This window comes from Plectropomus leopardus, chromosome 19 (genome assembly GCF_026936395.1).
Source record: "Plectropomus leopardus strain MGB_pleo_1.0 chromosome 19, ASM2693639v1, whole genome shotgun sequence".
NCBI classification, from domain to species: Eukaryota; Metazoa; Chordata; class Actinopteri; order Perciformes; family Serranidae; genus Plectropomus; species Plectropomus leopardus.
The window spans coordinates 10,778,002-10,799,905 of NC_142194.1; the positions used below are offsets into that span (position 1 = coordinate 10,778,002).

General features: G+C 39.0%; 1 protein-coding gene across 1 annotated transcript in view; it reads left to right on the forward strand.

Annotated features, from left to right (window-relative positions):
• The window catches only part of cpxm2 (carboxypeptidase X (M14 family), member 2), a 42,476-nt gene extending 22,075 nt beyond the window's left edge, over nt 1–20,401 (forward strand). The window contains exons 5-14 of the mRNA XM_088070537.1: nt 2,654–2,738; nt 4,285–4,435; nt 5,705–5,793; nt 10,650–10,773; nt 10,947–11,143; nt 13,026–13,205; nt 14,743–15,040; nt 15,330–15,469; nt 16,903–17,002; nt 19,463–20,401. Of these exons, the coding sequence (XP_087926663.1) occupies nt 2,654–2,738; nt 4,285–4,435; nt 5,705–5,793; nt 10,650–10,773; nt 10,947–11,143; nt 13,026–13,205; nt 14,743–15,040; nt 15,330–15,469; nt 16,903–17,002; nt 19,463–19,719 (1,621 nt within the window). The 3' untranslated portion in view covers nt 19,720–20,401. The remainder of the gene's footprint in view (nt 1–2,653; nt 2,739–4,284; nt 4,436–5,704; nt 5,794–10,649; nt 10,774–10,946; nt 11,144–13,025; nt 13,206–14,742; nt 15,041–15,329; nt 15,470–16,902; nt 17,003–19,462) is intronic.
• The last annotated feature ends 1,503 nt before the right edge of the window (nt 20,402–21,904 follow it).

Below are 21,904 nucleotides of genomic sequence, written 5' to 3' on the forward strand. Positions count from 1 at the left end.
CAATTTCAGTTTTTCCTCCATAACACTGGGTCAAAACAACTCAGGGTCTTGGGTTTGATTGGTGACATAATGGTTTTCTACCCTGTGGGCACTCGGTATAGTTAACCCAGTAAAGTACAATGTACAAGGTAGATGTCATTTTTTTTAATTAAAATTTGTCCTAAATCCTGCTACATACCTAATGTATTGATGCTACTGTATATCAAACTAACACTACTACTGTGCAATACATCCTTGTTTCCATGAGGTCTTGAAAATCCACTCTGAACTCACAGAGGACAATGTGTGTGCCTGTAATCATAATAATTTATCTTGTATTATTCAGCCCACACTTTTCAACAAGACTAGATTCTCCATTATACTACACCTATTGTGTCAAACAATACAGACAACTATACAGGTTTGTGGCCTAAAAGCATTTTCAAAAAAGAAACTTATAAAGTATTCCTTCTTAGAAAGTAGCACCCGTCTTGGTAAAAATAAGTAGAGCATCCCCCACCCCAGTCCATGTAAGGGATTTTGTCAAATGACAAAGTAACGAACTAAAAGGAAAAGTTGTAATTTTATTTATTCCCTTATTCATCAAGAAAACCAAAAACTGCTTCTGTTCACATTTTTCCCTGCCATACCTACTCTGACTTGCTCTGTAATAATATTTGACAACTTTTGGCCTTTGCACCTCCTAATTGGAAAGGGTGGGCACAGACTTCTGGAAACTGCTGTGTAGTTAGAGAGCATGGGGAGATACTCTATCAGGCTGTGTTTGTAATTTTCCTTCAAGGCCGACGCGATCTGAGGGTGCAGAGGACTCCGATGCCTGAGACAGAATTTCCCCGCAATTAGCTCTGTAGGCCATGTAGCTGTCTGTGGTGCCAGCCCAGGGGCTTCGAACAGCGCTTTAATTAGCAGAACTGGGAATTCTTACCAGGCTGGACCAGCTCGGAGCTGATGTCTTTATCCAGATGCATGAGAGTCACTGTCAGCCTACATCCTGCTCACACTGGGCATGATGGGGCATTAAATCATCAGTGAAGTCTTTCTGCAGACAGACAGAGTAGTGTTTTATTTTGATGTTTCACCACGCTGTGTGCTCTACCTAAGATACTTTTAAGAAAAATAACAACATATTTGCAATTTTTGGCTCCTCAACTACAACTTCTGTATATTTTTAAAGGCTTCTTTTGTTCCCAACAGCCATTTCTCCCATTTATCTCTCCTAAAAATCTGTAAATAGTCTTTTAAAAGATTCAGAGTTACATTACTATTGCCAGGACAACAATTTCAAGATTTTTTTCAAATTGGTTTATCCAGATGAATTTTCTGTAAATTGCCGGAATTAGCCTGTGAAACATTCCCCATTGTAGGGTGGGAAAACCCTCAAATATCCAGAAAAAATACTGAAAACATTGTCTAATCTGATTTTTGCAAAACAATGTATTCTTAAAATTATGTTAAGATTTTATTTTATTAAGTTAGCATTGTGTTTCTTCAGAATATAACATAACAATGTAAAATTATGCAGATTTGATGGACTACACAGTCACTATACAGTCGGGTGTGTTGTTACTATTAAAATGTAATAGATTTGAGATTACCATGTTAATAATATATTAAGTAATGTAACTATTAAATACTTCAAAGTAATATAACATAGTACATTTCATTTCTTTTTGATTACTTACTTGCACCATTACTGACAAATGTTTTACCAAAAAGAATATATTCAAATACTTTGTATATCCCCTTTGTAATCACTAACATTTGGATTTTTAACTGTAACCAGGCCACTACCTCTAGTGACATTGTGTTTTTCACCCCCCCCCCCCTTTTTTTTTCCAATTTTTCATTTTTTTATTTCTTTATTTGCTTTGAGCTCCACATGCTGAGTGCACTCCAGTTTCACTATGTTTGAGAGAAGTCAGACATTTATGAGGCCGATACCTCCAACACTTAGCAACTCACACCAAAACAATCTTAACTGATAAATGGCACTACAGGTAAGAGGAAAATATGTATTTTTTATGGGGTGAATTATCCCATTAACCTCATGTATAGAATAGACAAATGAGATAAACTGTGTTAATTTCATGAGGTTTAGAGGTGCCAGTAGGCAAATTTTTCTAATATGGACGAAGCCAGGGTATTTTTTCTCCCTGCTTTTAGTCTTTATACTAAGCTAACCTGCTGCTGGATAGTTTTATATTTAAACCTCAAAGTGGTATCAATATTCTCATCTAATACTCAGCAAGAGAGCAAGCACAGTGCATTTCCTAAAATGTCAAAGTGTTCCTATTCCTAGGGATTCAAATCAATGAATGAAGTAAAAACAAAATGGCAATCCAGTCTGATTCAAGTTTCCTGGAATTCAAAACGAGAAGTCGATCCAGTTAAAATGAAAATCTTCTGCATGACAAACTTCCCTTTTGCTCATATTCCAAAACTTTAAGCAATAACAGGCTCAAGTGACACTTCTAATAAAAATTCTTTGACCTCCGCTCACATTGTCCTATTTTTAAACTGACTTCCACCCTGTGAGAATAAAGCGTGTCTGGATGTGTGCTGAGCGACTGCCTCACAGTCACCTCATTTGCATTGAATTCAGCCTTATGGGATATTTCATTTCTTCCTCTCGTTCACTGATTTTCTCCAACAGGAGCGACTGGGTGACCTCGTACAAGGTCATGGTGAGCAATGACAGTCACACCTGGGTAACGGTGAAGAACGGCTCCAAGGACATGGTGAGTAACAATCGTGACATTTAAAACTGTATCTCCTGACATATACATCTACAAAGCAGGCAATTATTATCACTCTGTGAAGCTTTTGAGCTCAAGCATTATTACTCATTCTCTGCGTAAACAAGCTTCAGAAGGAGTCTTGTTCTGTGTGTCCCTTGTTGACTCGGAGCTGATAGAAAAATGAATTCTTGCCCGAGAGCAATTACAGAGGAAGATTTAGATCTCTGCTTATTTCCAAGCTTAATGAGCTGGGAGACAGTAGTAAATACTGATGATCCTCAGGCAGATGGGAAACTCGTCCCAGAGTTACATCTCCACACTTGATGTAATTGAGTAGAAGGAAACCAAATACAGAAATTCATAGACCACAAACTAAAGCAGCAACTGACGCTATAAAATAATAACAATATTACTAATCCTGTTATCAGTACACATGCAGATCAGATTATATTTTTTGAAATCATATCCTCGTCGCTCCCTGCTGCGGTTCACGTTCCAGCTAATGAAATTTTGGTGTAACTGTACACTCCCCTGGCTGGTGATGTCATAGATGTGGGAGATAATGCCCCAGCAGTAATTTAGTCTACAAGCTACACGCTCCCCGCCCACCCACTCGCACACCTTTCATGCCAAATGCCAAACTGCACAGTTTGTCTTGCAAAATGCCAAAAGGTGCAGAGAAGAGCTATGAACCTGGGTGTTAAAATTTACAATAAAATCTCATGGTGTCATGGTTTAATTATGCTCTACAGGTACATAGACGTGTGTTTGCTCAATGGTTAGTTGACCAAAGCATAGAAACTATTCTTTTTATTTTCATTTTTATGCTCCATGTATGTTCTAACAGAATTTATTCTACGTCCAAAAAACGTCTTAAGCATCTACTATATGTCCTGTCCATCAAATGAAGTGACTTTATTAGATTTTGAGGGTGACTTTCAACTAGGGCTCGACTGATTTTCAGGGTTGATACTCATTATTAGTACTTAATGAGACCGACAACTGATATTTGGAACGGATATGCATTTACAATAAAAATGAAAATATTTCTGTTGAAATTTATAATCTGGAATATAACAAACTCCAACACAAAACTTTGTTTAAATGCCTTTAGCAAATCCTTAATCAAAACTGAACCTTTCAACTTCATGAACACCAAGTTCCCTGCCACTTTTTTATGAAGTTCAGTGAAAATTTAAATTAAAAAAAAAAAAAAAAAGAATAAAAATAGCTCCCTGAAGTTTTTACAAAGCAAAAGTTCCTCCCATGCTGACACCTTCGCTGGTTTTGGTTGAGTAAAATATGCACACTTATCCATTAATTTATTTTATCAGCGATCATTAAAACAAATACAAATACAGATTATCAGCAAAATGCCAAATATTGGCCCCGATAATTGGCCAGGTCGATAATCAGTCAAACCCTACCTTCAACATCTTGTCACAAACAGTGTTTGACTACATAGCTAAGATCAACTGAGGTTAACGTAACAAAAATAAATCCTGTTCTTTGTTGACGATCTGTCTGAATGTGTTTGTCTCAGTAGATCTTCATTGGCAACAGGGAAAAGGAGATCCCGGTCAGGAATGTTTTCCCAGCGCCAGTGGTCGGCAGATACATCCGAGTCAACCCTCGCTCTTGGTTTCACAGCGGCAGTATCTGCATGAGAGTGGAGATCCTTGGCTGTCCTATGCCAGGTGACGGGTTTGTATGGACAAAGCAGACACATGAACAATTTCTGCTACGAGGAGGCTACATTTGTAACTTTTGCAAACAGACATTAGAGCTACAGAATACAGCATTTGTGCGCTAAGAACAACACGTATCAGAAATTTCTGACATGATGCCACGATCAAGCAAACAACATCACTGTTTCAAAACTACATATATTATGCTTTAGGGTTAAAATTATTCATAGTAGCTGCTGATTTTAATCAACTCAACCTTCAGCTCCAAAAATGTTGCAGGATCAAGGATATGACCAATAAATCTACCATGAAATAATCAAGTTTCTGATGGTACGAACTTTAAATAAGTGAATGTTGACTTTTATTTTCACACTTTACCAGGGTTATGGGATTTCAAGGTATACCATGTTGTTAAAATTGACAGTTATAATACTGTGTACATTTTCTTACCTACGGTCATGAAAAAAAAATGCAACTGGACAGAGGACCTTCCCTGTGAGTGTGCATTTCCTTTCCCCCTCAACTTTATGTAAAACTTTTTATACACACTTAAATTTTTAAAAATAGTCTCAAGGTTTAGTTATGATATTTTGTCCAACATAACAATCCTTCTGTTTTCATTCTTTAGAGGGTCATTGTAAGTGACAATGGTAATAGTAATTATGTAATATTGTATACTGTGATACCATAAATATGTAGTTTCTCATTCAGTTATCGTACTGTAAAAGTAGCCTGTGTTAAAGTCCCATGTTTTTTTATTGGAGCACCCACTTAGCCATATAACCAATTTAGAAAACAAACCTTTTAATTGACTCAGATTTCAATTTGTACTTTAGTTAAAGGGATAGTTCACCCTACATACAAATCTGCCCCACTCACCTCTACACTCCTCTCACATTTTCTACTGAAACAAGAGTTTAAACAAAAGCTTTGCACAGTAAAATCTGTGTAGATTATCCACAGTAACTGGGACACTGTTTCTGGAAAGACATGCTGCCATTGAGTGATTAATGTCTAATTGTCAAGCGCAAGGAGAACAACAAATTAAATTAGTTTTCACTTTGTTTGTGTTGGGATGATGTCTCAAAACGCTGGCACAAAACACCAACACAAGAAGAAAAAAAACTGGCCGAGCTGAACCTTAAACTGCAGGAAATAGAGCAGGTGCTCAGCGTTTATAACCTCGACCCACCTGACATGATCATTCCTCTCCTCTGGTATCACAACAAATAAAAATAACTCATCCACCTCCTTTATATGTTTTCTGATTCTCCACAGATCCAAATAATTATTACCACAGACGCAATGAAGTCATAACAACAGACGACTTGGACTTCAGACACCACAGCTACAAAGAAATGAGGCAGGTGAGTCACCGCGAGCAGAAAACAACAGATATCAGCCGCCTGCTCATTCAAAGACTCCAGAGCAGGGAGCAATAAAACATCTTGTGTAACCGCGAGCCAACACCAGACAAGTTGTGTCCTTTTCAAGAACAAAGTGTGCAACGGTAACAAATGAAGTGAGCGCTGCCAGCCGCATGAAAATGCATTAAGCATCTCCAGGGTTGCATCATTACTTATTCATATAGTTGTCATGAACAGTAGCCTGTTTGTACCGAGGAGGAGGACAGCTGTATTTGTCACTGCTTACACTGTGACTGAGTGGTTGTGAAGGTACAAGTGCTGCGAATCACAATCACCTCTAATGTAACGGCTCCCCTGTGCCAAACAGCCAACAACAGGTGTCCCCAACTGCTGTCATGACCAACGATCTACTCCAATTAATGCGCTATACCCTATGGCGTACTGTAAATGTTTTTGGGGGGAGTATGACAGCATGAAATGCGCTTTTTATTTTCTTTTTTATCTCTCTGTACCTTTGAGGCTGTAATGTATGTCACACAGGGTGTCCATCCTCAGAAGGCATTTACAAAGCAAGAAAGGGTTATTTTCAAAGCCTTTTCATTCTTGACATTTCTTTTCTTCATGCAGGTACCTGATCCACAGCAGTTTAAATTGTTCTGTGGCAGAACCTCAGAGTGAAAATAGTCCATTGTGGCTTCTCAAATAAAGTGCATGCCCCAAGAGAGCAGTAAAAAAGATATGTTATATTGCTTAAAGTCCCCCTCCACTACAAAAATGTGTTTTTTTTCTGTTTATGCCCCCTAAAATGTCTGAGCTTGACTGTCTCCATGCAAAGTTTGTCACTATAGGGAGGTGTTTTTATATTTCTCTACTGATGTCTGTGCACATCCCAAAAGAGATTCAAACATCTACCCGTGTTAGCTAGACTGGAAAAATCACTCCTACGAAAGCCAATCGCTGCCTAATGCACAAAAAATATACAACGGAACAGACTTTGACACAACACCAGTCAAAAAAGCTCCCAGCTGGCAACCAACCTCATCAGATGCTGATATTTGATTGAATTTAAGGTGTAATGTCAGCTGACCAAAATTCAATGTCAGGCCAACATCAATTTGATGTAGAATACTGACGACAGATGATGATAGATGATGATATTTTGTTTGTTTTGTTAAGTAACCACCTCCTGAGTTTCAAAATCAATGTCATCTTTACATAGAATAGCGCCATTTTGTCATGAGGTGGAGAACAATAGCCAACGTCTGCAAAACTTTGTAAATTTACATCTACACAATTTAAATCTTTACACCATTGGACATTTAAAATATCGTCAACCCAATTTTCATTCCAATTAAAAGGTAATGTTTGTCTGATGGTTGCACCTAACGCATGTATGGTGGTTAGCTGACTGTCCTAGCTAACTGCATCCAGTATTTAAAATTTGCCAGTATGAATTTCCATCCAGGGACTATTTTCCAAAATATTTGGGTGAGCCCCAAACAAGAATTTTTTCACATTTTTTAAAGAGGAATATGGTATATTACCGTGACGTTGATCTGGCACATCCCAGCCAAAAAGCTTATATTTAATGACAACATAAGTTTAATTATAAAGTCACTATTGGCACATTAAAACACAGTCTATATCATTCAGTAATAGCGTCTTTCTTTAAGAAACAATAAAAGTGGTAATGAAATGACTGTGTGTAAAGACAGGATGTTCTGAATTGATCCTAGTAAATACAATCCAGGTATTTTTGACAAAGCAACGCTGCACTTTATTAAATTGGGAAAAAATGTCACTGTCGACTTGTAATTCTTGGTTTTATGAACCAAACCAGATGTTTGTCTAATGATTTCCTTGGTTAGAAAAGTCAGGATTCAACCCAGCCTTAATTAAAATGCCATCACTCCTGACTGGCTAATGACTTCTGCAGCAGCGGGAGGAGCGACTCAACACAGATTTCTTAACAGCTTGTTAGTCCTGCTGCACTTCCTCTTTGTGTCTCCACTCACGCCCACATGAGTAAATGATAGTTGTTGCTATTTTAATCAGCTCCTTTTCAAGCCTGTCTTCATAATTACCTTGACTGCTTTTCCACACAGCCCCCCCTCTTCACTGAGTGTTATTTAATAAGGTCTGTGTCAGCGCTACTGATATTGTTGTTTTCTTTTTGTTTTTTTTTTAAACAATACTGAAATTTCCAATAACATGGTGATTATTTAGTACTATTTTAAATGCAACACATATCTAGCATTTACAGTAGACATATCAAAGTGTAAAAATAATTGAAAACTTTTCTATAAAATCTTACATTGATGACACAGTCATCGGATTCTGATTCAAATATCGTAAATCAAATGTCAAAAAAATTAATCCTAATTAGTGCATGCAACTATGTGATATGACCTTTTTTCTAAATAAGCCCCACAACTAGCGCGGAGAGCAAAGAAAAAAGAGAAATATAGAAAATCTCATGAAAAATAAACAAATCTGTTTAAACTTGGGCAGAAAATTGTCTGTCAATGTAGGACTTTCCTCTCATTTTAACACTTACATGGCTGTATTTAAACATATAGCTTGGGTACTTGGCACATGGCCTCTAAGCATTTTGGCCTTTTATTTGTATGCAAATTAAGTGTTAGGTCGCTGAAAACAAACCCTTTCTTATTTTGATTTGTTTATATATTTATTTAATCATTTATATATGACAGACAGACTGACTGACATGTTGAATGAATGTGATTGACGAAGCTGTTACACACTCTTACAGTAATGCCTATCATATACATGAACCACTAAAAAAAGTGGTGACGTGTCAAACCGTCTTTTTTTTTTGAATGGAGGCTGGCTTCACTGCAGTATAAAACACTTTTAGCTCATTTTCCAACACCACTGACTAATAACTGAATACAAGCGCATCCGGATATGTGCATCATTATTGCATGTCATCTGGAAACCCTTCCATTATGTCGTGATGTATTGAACTGCATCTTCTTAATGTTTTGTAGTATTTGCATTCTCAAATTGCTGCGCATGTGTCTTCAAACTGATGATGTTTTCTTTATTTGCATGTGTTTTCTTAAATTGCAGCGTGTTTTCTACTGATGGCCTCCATACATTAAGATATCAGAGTTTGCACCGTTCTCTGTTCAATGGCCGACAAAACCAAAATAGTCCTGGCTTTAACTTTGCTAATGGGATTTTTTGCATTTTTACACACCAAATGGTACTCTTCCACTATATTGAGGAACAAAGGCATCAAAATATGCTACGCACATCACTGCTACCTTTTTTTTTCTAATGACCAATGCATACTGTCACGGCAAACACAACCCTGAGCACTTGATACTATCACATAGGCAAACACGTGTCGACATACACATATTACCAGAGAGTGAGCATTCGGTTGCCAGGCTAAAGGTAGGGGATGTGGGCCTACCTGCTGCCTTGTTGTCCCAGCACTCTCTGACAGGCGTCACTCGGTCAGTTCACTCTCTGTGGTCCGAAACTGCTTAGCATCGATCCTCGACTGACAGTTTTTCTGTAGACATTAAACACATCGACAATAACTTAAAACAAAAACTTGTTTTAGAGAAGAAGTAAACTCAACTGTCCATTTTCCTCTCAGCACTCAGACACATCTCCGATCCACTGCTGTTCTCACCTGGTCCAAATTAACTCCCTTAATTACTTTGGCACGCCCACTTTTAAACTAACAGGCTCTACACCTGAATGAGCCCAACCCTCTGAGCCTGGTGGCCATGCAGGACAGCCAATAGGAACGATGTGCCGTGACAATACCCTCAGAGGCATGTCAAACCAACACTGGCTTCTCGGTTTGACATGCCTCTGACCAGGGATGGACTAGAGATAAAATTCAGCCCTGGCGTTTTTCATCTGGATGAGCCCATTAACCTCCCGCCCAAGCATATTGTGGCAAATAACACAGAATGACAGATGGGAAGAAAGTTATTTCACTTATGACACAATACTTACACCAGTCCCAAATACAATACAGCTTTAATTATGAAGTGTAACAGCCAGCTCACTAATGGTGTAAACACACAAAAATGACAGAAACCAGCATAAATAAGTCCAGCACTGGGCATGATGGGAAATGTAGGCATCACTACAATATCAACTAAGACACACATCCACCTGCATCTCAACAGGATTTACAAACTCAAAGTTTACGACACAACAAGTAGAAAGAAATTCACCTGTATCTCTATCTCTATAAACGCAAAGCATGACGCAGGTGCACTCTACTAACAGCAACACAGTATAATACCTAATGACATATATTCACCTGCATCATCTGTCCATATTACTCTCTCCATCAGCATCAGCCTCAAATACATTTTTCTTTTTGTCTCTGACCATCTCTGCTCTATACTGATGATTGTACATAAGTAACCGTTACTCCAAATGTCACAAAAAATGTTCATCTTTCGTTTTTGTAAACTACAAATTTGTTGCTTTTGCACTTAAGCATGATGTAAAGGCTATGTTGAAAGTATACATTTCAACAAAACTGTGGTTATGATAATTTGTGGTTAGGTTTGTTGATATGTACACGAGCCACTTGCAGTCCATTCAGAAGGGACCCACGACCCAATTTTGACCCAACAGTTGGGAACCACTGGTCTAGGTGACATGCCATCCAGATGACAGTCAGTTTAGTAACATTAATATGATACATATAAAACGTACAAATAATATATTTGTAGTTTACAAAGGTAATGTTTGTCCATAACAGCAAATATTCCTAACTAAATGTCCAACAATTAAATAAACAAAACTATTTTGCATACTTCATCTAGAGCTGATGTTTCATTATTTACTTTCCACAGCTTATGAAGGTGGTGAATGAAATGTGCCCCAACATCACCCGGATCTATAACATAGGAAAGAGCCACAGTGGCCTCAAGCTGTACGCCATAGAGATCTCTGACAACCCAGGAGAGCATGAAGTTGGTGAGTATATTTAAAGCAACAGTTCGTGACTTAATGTACAACAATAACAATAACAGAGACATCACACTGTGTTCCTCGCAGTGTTTTTCTCTCTGTTGTGTACACACAGTCACAGACTGCATATTTAATCCCTCTCCCCTCATCTCTCCCTTCACATGAACCTGCTGACCCAGGTGAACCAGAGTTTCGTTACACAGCGGGTTCCCATGGTAACGAGGTGCTGGGACGAGAGCTGCTCCTCCTGCTGATGCAGTTCATGTGTCTGGAGTATCTGTCGGGCAACCAGCGGATACGTCACCTGGTGGAGGAGACCAGGATCCATCTACTGCCATCTGTCAACCCCGATGGGTACGAGAAAGCCTTTGAAGTGGTAGGTCTGCAAGACGGCCATCAGTGACCTCATATCACGCGCTGGCCTCTGGTGAAAACAGCACTAATATCTGTTGGCAAGTCCTCTCCTGATAAGAGCGCATGTGGTGCATGGCAGAAAATTGGTTTGAATGAGTCGGTGGAATATATAAAATGTATACGAGTGAAAAGAATTGGACACGAGCTGCCTTTAAAATAACACTCAAACACATGCTGCTGGTATAATCTTAAATCAGCTGCAGGCCTGCAACATTAAACACAAATAAATAAAGACAAGAAAGGGAGGCCAGAAGTCAGTCTGACTGTGCTTGGCTTCTGTACAGACGATTACATCATGTCATTTGGTGACCTGATGTGTGAATGCACTGAATGTACTACAACGTGTTTTTAGTTCCCGTGATAGTTTGTACTTTAAATTGCATGTTCTTTTACAGATCATTCAACCATGTGTTGCATATAAAAGGCAGAGAATAGGCCTTTTTTCAGCTCAATTAACCACATTTTATCATGGCTGTTGCAATGATTAAATGTTCATTAAAAGGGACATCCCCCACCCCAAACTGAAAATACATATTTTTCCTCTTACTTGTAGTGCTATTTAACAATCTAGATTGTTTTGGTGTGGGCTGTCGATTGATGAAGACATCGGCTGTAGAGGTGTCTGCTTTCTCTACAATATAATAGAACTAGATGGCACTCAGCTTGTGGTGCTCAAAGTGGCAAAAAATTACATTTGAAAAACTCAGCAGCAATATCTTTAACTATCAAACTTTGATGCTCTTGGTTACCCGCATATATTTTTTTACTTCTGTAGATTTAGGGAAACAAAAGTACACAGTTACTGTCAGGAAACAATAGCACTTAGTTACGTTTAGAAAAAAATCATGGTCAGGCCAAAAACAAGCAAGTGTCTTACAATGTTTAATTATCTAGTACATGTAATATGTCACTTGCGTAGTATTCTACACACAGCAACACAAAACGTTATTCTTAAATTAACTTGACGGACTTTTGGTTTCATCCACCTCATATGTGGGCTTCCTCAACCTTTAAAGCTACACCTTGCTTGGAGTGACAAAAAAATGCTGCCGCCCGGTGCAAACTGCCACTAAAGGGTGTCTCGAAAACTGTAATAAGGTTGGACAGTGTAGTAAGAAAATAGTTCCTACATGGAACTGCTTAAAACAAGGTCTGTGGATTATCTTGAGTAATGAGGTCATGATTTCTGGAAAGTTGCATTGCTGTTGAGTGTCATCTATTTCCATTTTTATAGAGCAGGCAAACATTGCTACAGCCAGTATCTCCAACATTCAGCAGACACTGAAACAAGCTAGATTGATAAACAGCACTACAGGTAAGATGGAAAATATGTATTTTTGATTTTGGGGTGAACTGTCCACTTAAACTATATATTCTTTAAAATTTACACTGAATCATAGGACCCTGTCTAATGTAAAAGGGTCACTTGGTGCTGCATCCACTCAAAATAAACGGCCCACTCCAAACAGTTTAGCAGTTTTTAGCCTCAGTTGCTTCAGCCTCAGCTTTAAGTGCTTTTAGGTTGCCAGTGTCGACCTTCCTCCACTCCGCAGCATGTTCCTTGGTTGACCAACTGTGTGCTTGGACTGCTGGTCTTTGTCATCAGCAGGAGGTTGGCGGTGTTATGATTTGTTCAAATGTTGCCCCTGAATGAGCTTTGATGGAGTGTGATGATAAACCATTGTCCCCTCTTCACCTGAGCTTAACCTAACTCCACACTTCCCATTAAGCCATCTGAACCATGTCACTGGGCTCCATCTGCAATCATAGAACTGCTGTAACCACTTCTTTTTCTCTGAATCTCCCTCACACTTTCTGTTCTTTTTTCTTCTTCTCGTGCCCAGGGTTCAGAGCTCAGCGGCTGGTCTCTGGGTCGATGGAGCAACGTTGGAATAGACATTCACCATAACTTCCCCGATCTCAACTCCATACTGTGGGAAGCCGAAGCCAAGAAATGGATCCCTCGCAAAATGTTCAACCACCACGTGCCAATCCCAGAGTGGTACCTGTCCAACAACGCTTCAGTGAGTCTGATAGTCTGATGTATGATATGTTAAACGTATTCAAAGTAAAGATTTCAGCATCCATAGAGGTAAAGGCATACAATTATTAGATTATGGCTCATTGATATGTTACATTTGTGCATTAAAATCCTACTCTCTGCTTTTAACTGTTTATAATATGAAATAAGAGCCCATTTGCTGCATCTTTAAAGGAACAGTTTCGATTTAAAAAATAATTTTTTCAACGCTGTACAGAGGGGCTACTAACTGCGGTGGTCGATGCAAAAACGTGAATGGCTCTATCTAACACCAGTGTTTGGTTTGTCCCTTCTGAGCTACTTTAGAAACATAGCAGACTGTGAAGATGAGGACCTACTCCTTATTTACAGCTCATTCTAAAGTAACAAAAACACAACAATGCTTATTTTCAGGTTAACACTAAAGAAAATATACTTATTAGGGCTGAATTGTGCCAGTTGACTCAGATATGGCTGTTTAGTATTAGGTTTTAAAGTTTGAACAACCTCACCTGGATCTTCAATGCAAAAGTGACATAGATGTTATAAAGTAAACAATCTAACTGCACCAATAATGGCTGTGAACTGTAAATTCACCACTTCTTAGCAGAAGAGAGAAGATAATGTTATCTTAGAGTCCTCAGTGCCTCTGCACCTCTCTTTACCAGAGAGCAGCCAGAAAGTCAAGAACGCTCACTCCACAGCAAAATCTGGGGACCAAATCATCCCCAGAAATACATCACACAGCACACTGACAAGCAAAAAAAACACCCCAAAACAAAATAAACACTGCTTGACTTGAAGCAATCTATATATAGCAATATATCCCCCTAAATCCTACACACTGGAGCTTTAATAACATCACTGCCATTCCAGTCACATCCCCTTTAGGTGACAAATTATGACAACTCCTCCAGTTTAACAAACAAATCCCACAATAAAGACCATCTGCCACTTGAAAAGGGTAAAACAGCCTTGTGGGCAAAGCTGCACTGTCTATTTTGGGAGAAGCGGATGCGTTTGCTATTTGTGACGACGAGGCTGTGAGCTAAAATACACCCGGCGTTCTATTAAAAGCTCATGTTCACGAGTGTTTTGACGTTACAGAGAGCCGCGAGTGAGTCACACAGAGCCTCCAGAATTGCTGCTGCAGCTGCGGAGCTGGGATCCCCATCTGTGCTCAAGAAGCTGTGAAAACTAACCTCGCTCGCCTCACTGACCAGCCCCACCAGCGCTTAGAGATAGAAGCGCGGGTTTAATTATGAGTCCAAACTGCAGCAGCAGTTTTCTCAGTATCCTGATTGTTACATGTAAACACAAGCCAGTGGATGGTCGCAGCCTCTTGATGAAAATTTCACTTTCCAGAATAAATGTTAGTGACATTATAGCATGGGAGTGTGTAACCAGCATTATCACTCCCTCTTGAGAGCACGCAGTGATGAAATTGTTTTCAAGGCGAGGGAGTTAATTTAGCAATCACAGTAGTGAGAGGACTGCACAAATTACATTATCCTCCCCTCTCCTGTGTCTCTCTGCTATAGGTTGCTGTGGAGACCCGAGCTCTGATAACATGGATGGAGAAAATGCCCTTTGTGCTTGGTGGTAACATCCAGGGAGGGGAGCTGGTGGTGACCTTCCCATATGACAAAACTCGCTCCCAGGGTGTAGCCAGGGAGACGACCCCCACCCCAGATGACCATGTCTTCCGCTGGCTGGCCTTCTCCTACGCGTCCACCCACCGCCTCATGACTGCCGCCAACCAAAGGGTCTGCCACACTGAAGATTTCGCCAAAGAGGACGGCACCATCAACGGAGCGTCTTGGCACACTGCAGCTGGCAGTTAGTGTCCATAGCTGGGTGTTTTCTCACTGATCCTAACACTGTGTTATGCAGGATTTCTCCGCTCAGCGCTGAGCCTTTGAGCTCAAGCTTTGTTTAGCACACATGAGCACATCTGCATATTCAGCACTGAGCCCCTCTGGCTCTTTCAAAGCTTCACGGCTTTAGCTCGAAGCATCATGTCAGGATTCAAAGGCAAACAAACAAAGAAATCAAAAGTGATTCAAAGACCACAGCATTTCACCAATAGCTGGACAAGATGCTCACCTATGTTTCTCTTTCTTGGCAGGTATGAATGATTTCAGCTATTTGCACACCAACTGCTTTGAGCTGTCGATGTACGTGGGTTGTGACAAATTCCCTCATGAGAGCGAACTGCCTGAGGAGTGGGAGAACAATCGCGAGTCTCTTCTTGTCTTCATGGAGCAGGTACAGAGGCAAAGCAGCCCCCGCAGCTCACACATACACACAAGACAAACTGTGCAAGCGAGCCTCATAAACACATGCTTTTTGTTATTATTTTGGCGGTATTTAAGCAACACGGTAGCCCTATCAATTTGTTATTTGTCTGTATCAGTACCATGCACGGCACTCTACACATTGTTCAGAGAATTCGCCACTCAATGGTGTCGTGTTAGCTACTCTCATTTATTTCGATAGCTTTTTGACTGATAACTGTAAATACTGTAAAGAAAAAAAAGGAATGTATACCCCGTATACCTGAGTAGGCCTATCACGATAATTATGCTATTTACTTATCGTACAATATATGGATATGTCCTTGTTCATTTTGCTGACCTTGATATTGCCCGTTTTGTCCAGTGTTTTGCTTCCATTAGTATATTGCACATAGCCAGAATAAACAGCAGGGTTTTCACAAGAATTTTAAGATTTAGGTGCAGTGATTTACCCCTTTTTTCTTTTCTAATCTACTAGCACCATCTCATTCTCATGAACGCAATCTCTTAAGAACACCATTAGAGACTCTCCTCAAATTTGGCACAAATGCTGACTTTGAGTCTAGAATTAACTAATTCAAATTTGGTGTCAAAGGTCAAGGTCACTGGGACCCTGTGTCCTTCTCCTTCCTGTGAACTCAATATTTCAAAAATACCTTGAGTGAATTTCTTCAAATTTGGCACAAATCCTTTAAGTCAAGTATGATTAGACTTTGCTTGTCAAAGTTCAAGGTCACTGTGACCTTGTGCCTTTTTATTCTCATGGATGGGATATCTCAAGAAGGCTTTGGGAGAATTGTTTTTTCAAATTGGCACAAACATCCACTTGGACTGAACAATGAATTGATTAGAATAAAAAATTCAAAGCTCTTTGAAAGGGTGTACTTCCATTATTAAGCTATTATCAATATATAAGTAGCATAAATTGGTATAAAAATTACAATAATATTGTTTACTGCACTTCTGGGACAATATATTGTCTAACACAAGTAGTCCTCTTTACAGGCCTAGGCATCATTTAGATAAACGGATGTTATGATAAAATCAAAACCCAATTTGATATAATAGATATTGAGGGTTGCAAAGGTCTTGTCCTCCAAATTCAGGCAAAATAAGGCTGCACTCTCAGCCGTACTTTGAGAAAATTTGTCGGCCTGTGATGTTATAGTCTCTCTAGTGATGTGGACTTTAGAGGATCCAGCCCCATGTTGGGGCATGGGTTTTATTTAAATATTAAAGCTCGATGAGGAGGAAAGACATGATTAACTTTTCTGTTAAACTGAAGATCATACATTATACATCACATCACCACATCATGTAATATACATTGTGTTAAATTATGAAGTAGATTTTGATGGGGTACGATTCACACACGGTTGCACGGGTCATGCTTTTCATGTGCAGGTGCATCGTGGGATAAAAGGTGTGGTGAGAGACCTGCAAGGACGAGGAATTGCTAATGCCACCATCTCTGTGGAGGGCATCGGCCATGATGTTCGCACAGGTACAAAATCACATTTCACCTCATTCTTGTGCAGCATTTCAGCTGTTAATGGTTCATTTGCGCAAGCGATATAAGGCAAATATTGTCATTGTCTGTTTTGCTGCATGTGTATATTTTTCCCCTTCATCTCAGAAATTTTATGTGAGTAAGCTCGGATTTTTGCAATCAAAGCAGCTGAAGCTACCCCAGGGCGCACTGACTCGACTGTCTCTGCTACTCACAGTATTCCTCAAGAATGAGTCACTCTTACAGTAAGTTAGTATTACAGCGTAACGTGGAATAAACAGCATAAACAGAAGCAGCTGGAGCACGCTGGAGTCTAATTCAATTCGCAGTCATAGCCAGTGTCATCGAGGCCTCCTCTGAATCTGACTATCGATTGTGCGTCCTCAAGGCAATCTCTGCTGATGCCTGAAAAAATGCAGCCTTCAAAGCCAGAGCGGTTTTGCACTTAGAGCGTGAAATCGAATGTCCAAAAGGACATTAGCCATTATTATTCCTGGAGCTAAGTATAAGCCACCATTTCCTTTGCTGTTCTCAGTTGCAGTCATGATAGATTTTAGGCTATTTATTTTGAAAATTGTACCTTTCCAGCTGCTTTGAATTTAGCTTTTTGACATTTCCAAAGCAGATTTTCCTCTCATCTCAATCAACTGTAGTCACTGAGAATGCGCAACACACAGCCTGGATGATGCTCATATACTTCCATATCTAAGATTCATTTTATATCCAAGCATTCCAGGAAACAATTAGATTCCCCTGAATGTGAGCAATTCGAGCGCAGATGTCCACATGAAGCTGTCTGGATCAGCAGCGGGGGCAGACCTGCCTTCATATTTCATTTGTCTCAGTCGTCTTTCAGACGTGTCAGGTGGGTGTTTGGATGACCGGAAGGAAGCGTTGTTTTTCTGTGTGAGTCAAGAGCTGAAAATACACCACAAGCGCACCAGTGTGTTCCCAGGTTACACAAAGGCAGCGCTCAGCAGAGAGAGAGTGCCCGAGAAAATCCAACATGACAAAGCAGAGCTATTTTTAAAAATCTACATAGGAATATAGAACACCTCCCCTCTCAAAAGTGGAACACAAAGAACTCTCCAACTTTTATTTTAGGCTTTAGATGAAGGCTTGCTTTTTGCCACTGCTTAGCAGGCTCTTTAAATTCAGCTTTCTAGGACAGGGTTTGCATTTTGCTTTTGTTGCACGAATAATGTGTACTGTAAGGCTTGTTGTGGTTCAACTTAAATGCAATGTTTACATGGTTCCATATCGGTAAAATGCTTAAAGGAATGCCTCAACCTCAAATGATCAGTTGTAAATCAATAACTCAAAATGTGTTACAGTGAATTTATGTAGAAAAAACGTTTTAGGGGTCCACGTTTAAGAGCAGCAAAACTACATCAAAAAATCTGTTTACAAACTCTCCTCGGACTCATGCAGTCCCATTTAATCCATTCACATGCTGAGTGCTTCCCAAACAGAAAGCTCTCTCTAGGCAAGTTTCCATTACAGATTTGTGCAAAAATGAAGCATTATTTCTTAAATGCCATAACTGATTAATAACTGCGTTTCCAGTGAGGGTTGTTTTGCAACGTCTCCCCCTCGCGGTAACATTCCAAGAAGCATGGCTATGGATGTTTAAAATATTAGCAGGTTTATTTCTGTTACAGCCGCCACACTAACGTCATTATTTCCAATTGAAGGCAACATAGTCATGTAATGGGAGCAATAATGGAAAGGCAAGCCCCTAATACGTGGGAGTGGTAACATTGAGGGATTTCTGGGAGGTGATAGGCCATGATTTCACAGAGGAGTTGTGGATTCAAAACTTCCAAATAATCTGCTTAACTTTTGAAGAGTTATGCCATGCAGTAACACCTCTTGTAGCGCCTGCTGCATCATACGCGAAGGGAGCCAGTTTAAACTGACAAGTGCATAGCCACAGCATCATGTGACCTATAAAAGCAAAAAAGGTGTTTTCATTGCAGTTTTGCAAAATATGGCTTTTTCTAATCACCTGAAATACCAGTTCAGTTTCCTGTTCAGTGTCCTGTCACAAAAGGCCATCTGTTTGGGAAGAACTGAGCTGTTTAAGAGTTTGTAAATAAATGTTTTGATATAATTTTGCTGTTAAACAAAGACACCTATGTCTTCAATTCATAAAGGGTTTATTTTGGATTCCTTATTCCCCAGAGGCATGACAGAAACATAAAACAAAGCTTTCTTTATGTTTTGAACATAACGTAAGATTAATAATTGATATGCAAATCATCATTTGAGGGATGCAAATAATCACAACCCATCAATTATATTTAATTTGAGCATTAGGTAAACATTTACATTGACTTAGTCCATATAGAGTTCAGTGTGGCAAATTGGAGAGGTAGGCTGAGCATGCAATACCCCGAAACAACAGACACCACATACATAAGTGCAAAACTGATTGTGACTGTGCGTTTTCAGCTGCTGATGGGGATTACTGGCGCCTGCTGAACCCCGGAGAGTACAGAGTAACAGCCAGGGCCGAGGGCTACAGCGTCACTAGTAGGAAGTGCGAGGTGGGCTACGAGATGGGCGCCACCACCTGCGACTTCACCATCGGCCGCACCAATCTGTCACGGATCAAAGAAATAATGGAAAAATTCAACAAGCAGCCGATCAGATTGCCCGTCAGGCAGCTCCAAGCTCGCAGGTCCAGAGAGAGACGCCTGGGAACATAATGACTGTACGAGGAAGAATTAAAAACAAACGTCTGCTCTGATCAGACTGGGGTTTGGACCTCTGTCAGATTCCTCCAGAGTGCTGTCAGTGGAATTAGTGTTGGAGAAATGAAAATGTGGATTAATTTAAACGGGATGCTTTGTTTTTTGTTTGGTTTGGTTTCTGTTTCGTCCCCAGGCATAAGCTCTCTCCGTGTTCACTGTTGTCATCTAAACTTTTCTTGATTTCCACTGTAAATGTTTAAGTATTTCACTCTGTCAAAAGCTAAGTTTATGTTCATGACCCCTCTTTTTCAATATATATATATATTATTGAGACATCAACCATCATTCTTTGTGACGTCACCTATAAATACTGACAAAATATAATCACATCAGAACTTATTTTTTTAAATAAAAGAAAATTGAAATACAAGTTACAGATGAGGATTTTTGTTGTTTCATCTAATTGTAACCACTGTGAGGAATGGCCATGACTGTCATTATGTACATACTTATTAACTTATGTAACACAGTTATGTAAACCATTACAAAAGCCTTTATTATCTGCACTTGTACAATTTCCGGTCCTTTGAAAAAAACTTGTGGACTCAGTGACCAGTTGTTTGTCACGGATTAGTTTTTTTATACACTTTGGTTTTTGCAAGTTAATAAATAAAGACTATGTTTGCACAAAATGAAATTTTTTACTTGTTTATGTGGACGTCTGTGTGTCTTATTGGTGGGCTCAGTTAATCAAACAATTAATATTTTAATCAAATTGCATTTGCACCTTTATAACAGGTTAATTCAGTTCAAAAGGGTTTGTAACAGTTTATTTCATTGTTTTAGAAATTTCCTAGAAATTAAAAAATGATAGAGAAAAGAGTATTTATTTGTTCATTTTTTAAATTAAAAATATATATATATATATATATATATATATATATATATATATATATATATATATATATATATATATTATCACTACTTTTTATTTTGTTATTTTGCTATTAATTTTATTTATGTATTTTTGGTCAGAAATTATACATCCCTTCTAAATAAGTACTACAGTGGTTTAGAGACCAGATTAAAAAGACATGAGAAATTAAAAATTGGTAAATTAATGCACAAACCCTCCCAAAATATTATATAACATATATGTAATTACAATTTCACAAAAATGATAAAGGTTAAAACAAATTGACAAATTGCAGTAGTAAAAAAGTCATACATCCGGGAACATTTATAGTAAGGCCAGAGCCAAAATAATGAAATAATGTAGAAATTATTTTAGAAATCCATTTTTTATCTTCTCTCACCATGATACATCATATCAAAAGCGCCAAGAATTGCAGTAATTGTGTATGATTTACTAGGATGATGTTTGTAGGATTGATATTAAAATGAACTCTGATTTTAAACTCACTCCTGCTTGATTGAACATCCCTAATGGAAAAAAACTTCATTTCATCCCCATAACTTAGTTGTAATCACTGTGGTTAATTTCCAGTCTCCTCTCATTTGATTTCCGCAGTGTGTGGTGAGTTAGTATCTTGGGTGTCGAGGTGGAAAGGCTCTAATTATCAGAGCGGCGCTGGGGCTTTTACGGATCACTGGCTTATTCTGACAACAACACCAGCCTTCCTTCTCTCTGGCCAACATGCAATTATAGGAAGACCTCAGCCTCTTATCTCCTCCTCCAAAGGTTATTGAACAGAGGCTCATACACCTGTCATCATCTCAGAGCGCTGCAGAGCAGAGGACACACGAGAGCGTGTTAATATTACCATGCTTTCTGCAGCTCTATACCATAATCAGTGGCTCTGAATGTGAAACAGAATATGTCACGCAGATGAAGTGTTACATAAAAAAGGTTTGAATCTATAATAAGTTTTTCTGCCTCACACTCAAACTGTCATCTCATGATGCAATGAGAACTGCTGGATGTTTGTAAAATGAGAGAAATACTGTGACGAGCAAATATTTATCATTGATAAACGCAACCAAGTGACGAAGCTGAGAACAGCCCTGCTTGCAGTTACTTTTTAAAACACCATTATCTTAGGATCACAAGTTCACTATTTTGATATTTCCAAAAAGCGAGGTTTGTTATCTTGAGATAGAGATAATCGCACTGTTATCGTGATCATCATCAAGAACTCCATGACATAATGCCTCTTATCTCTGCAACAAGATTATCCGC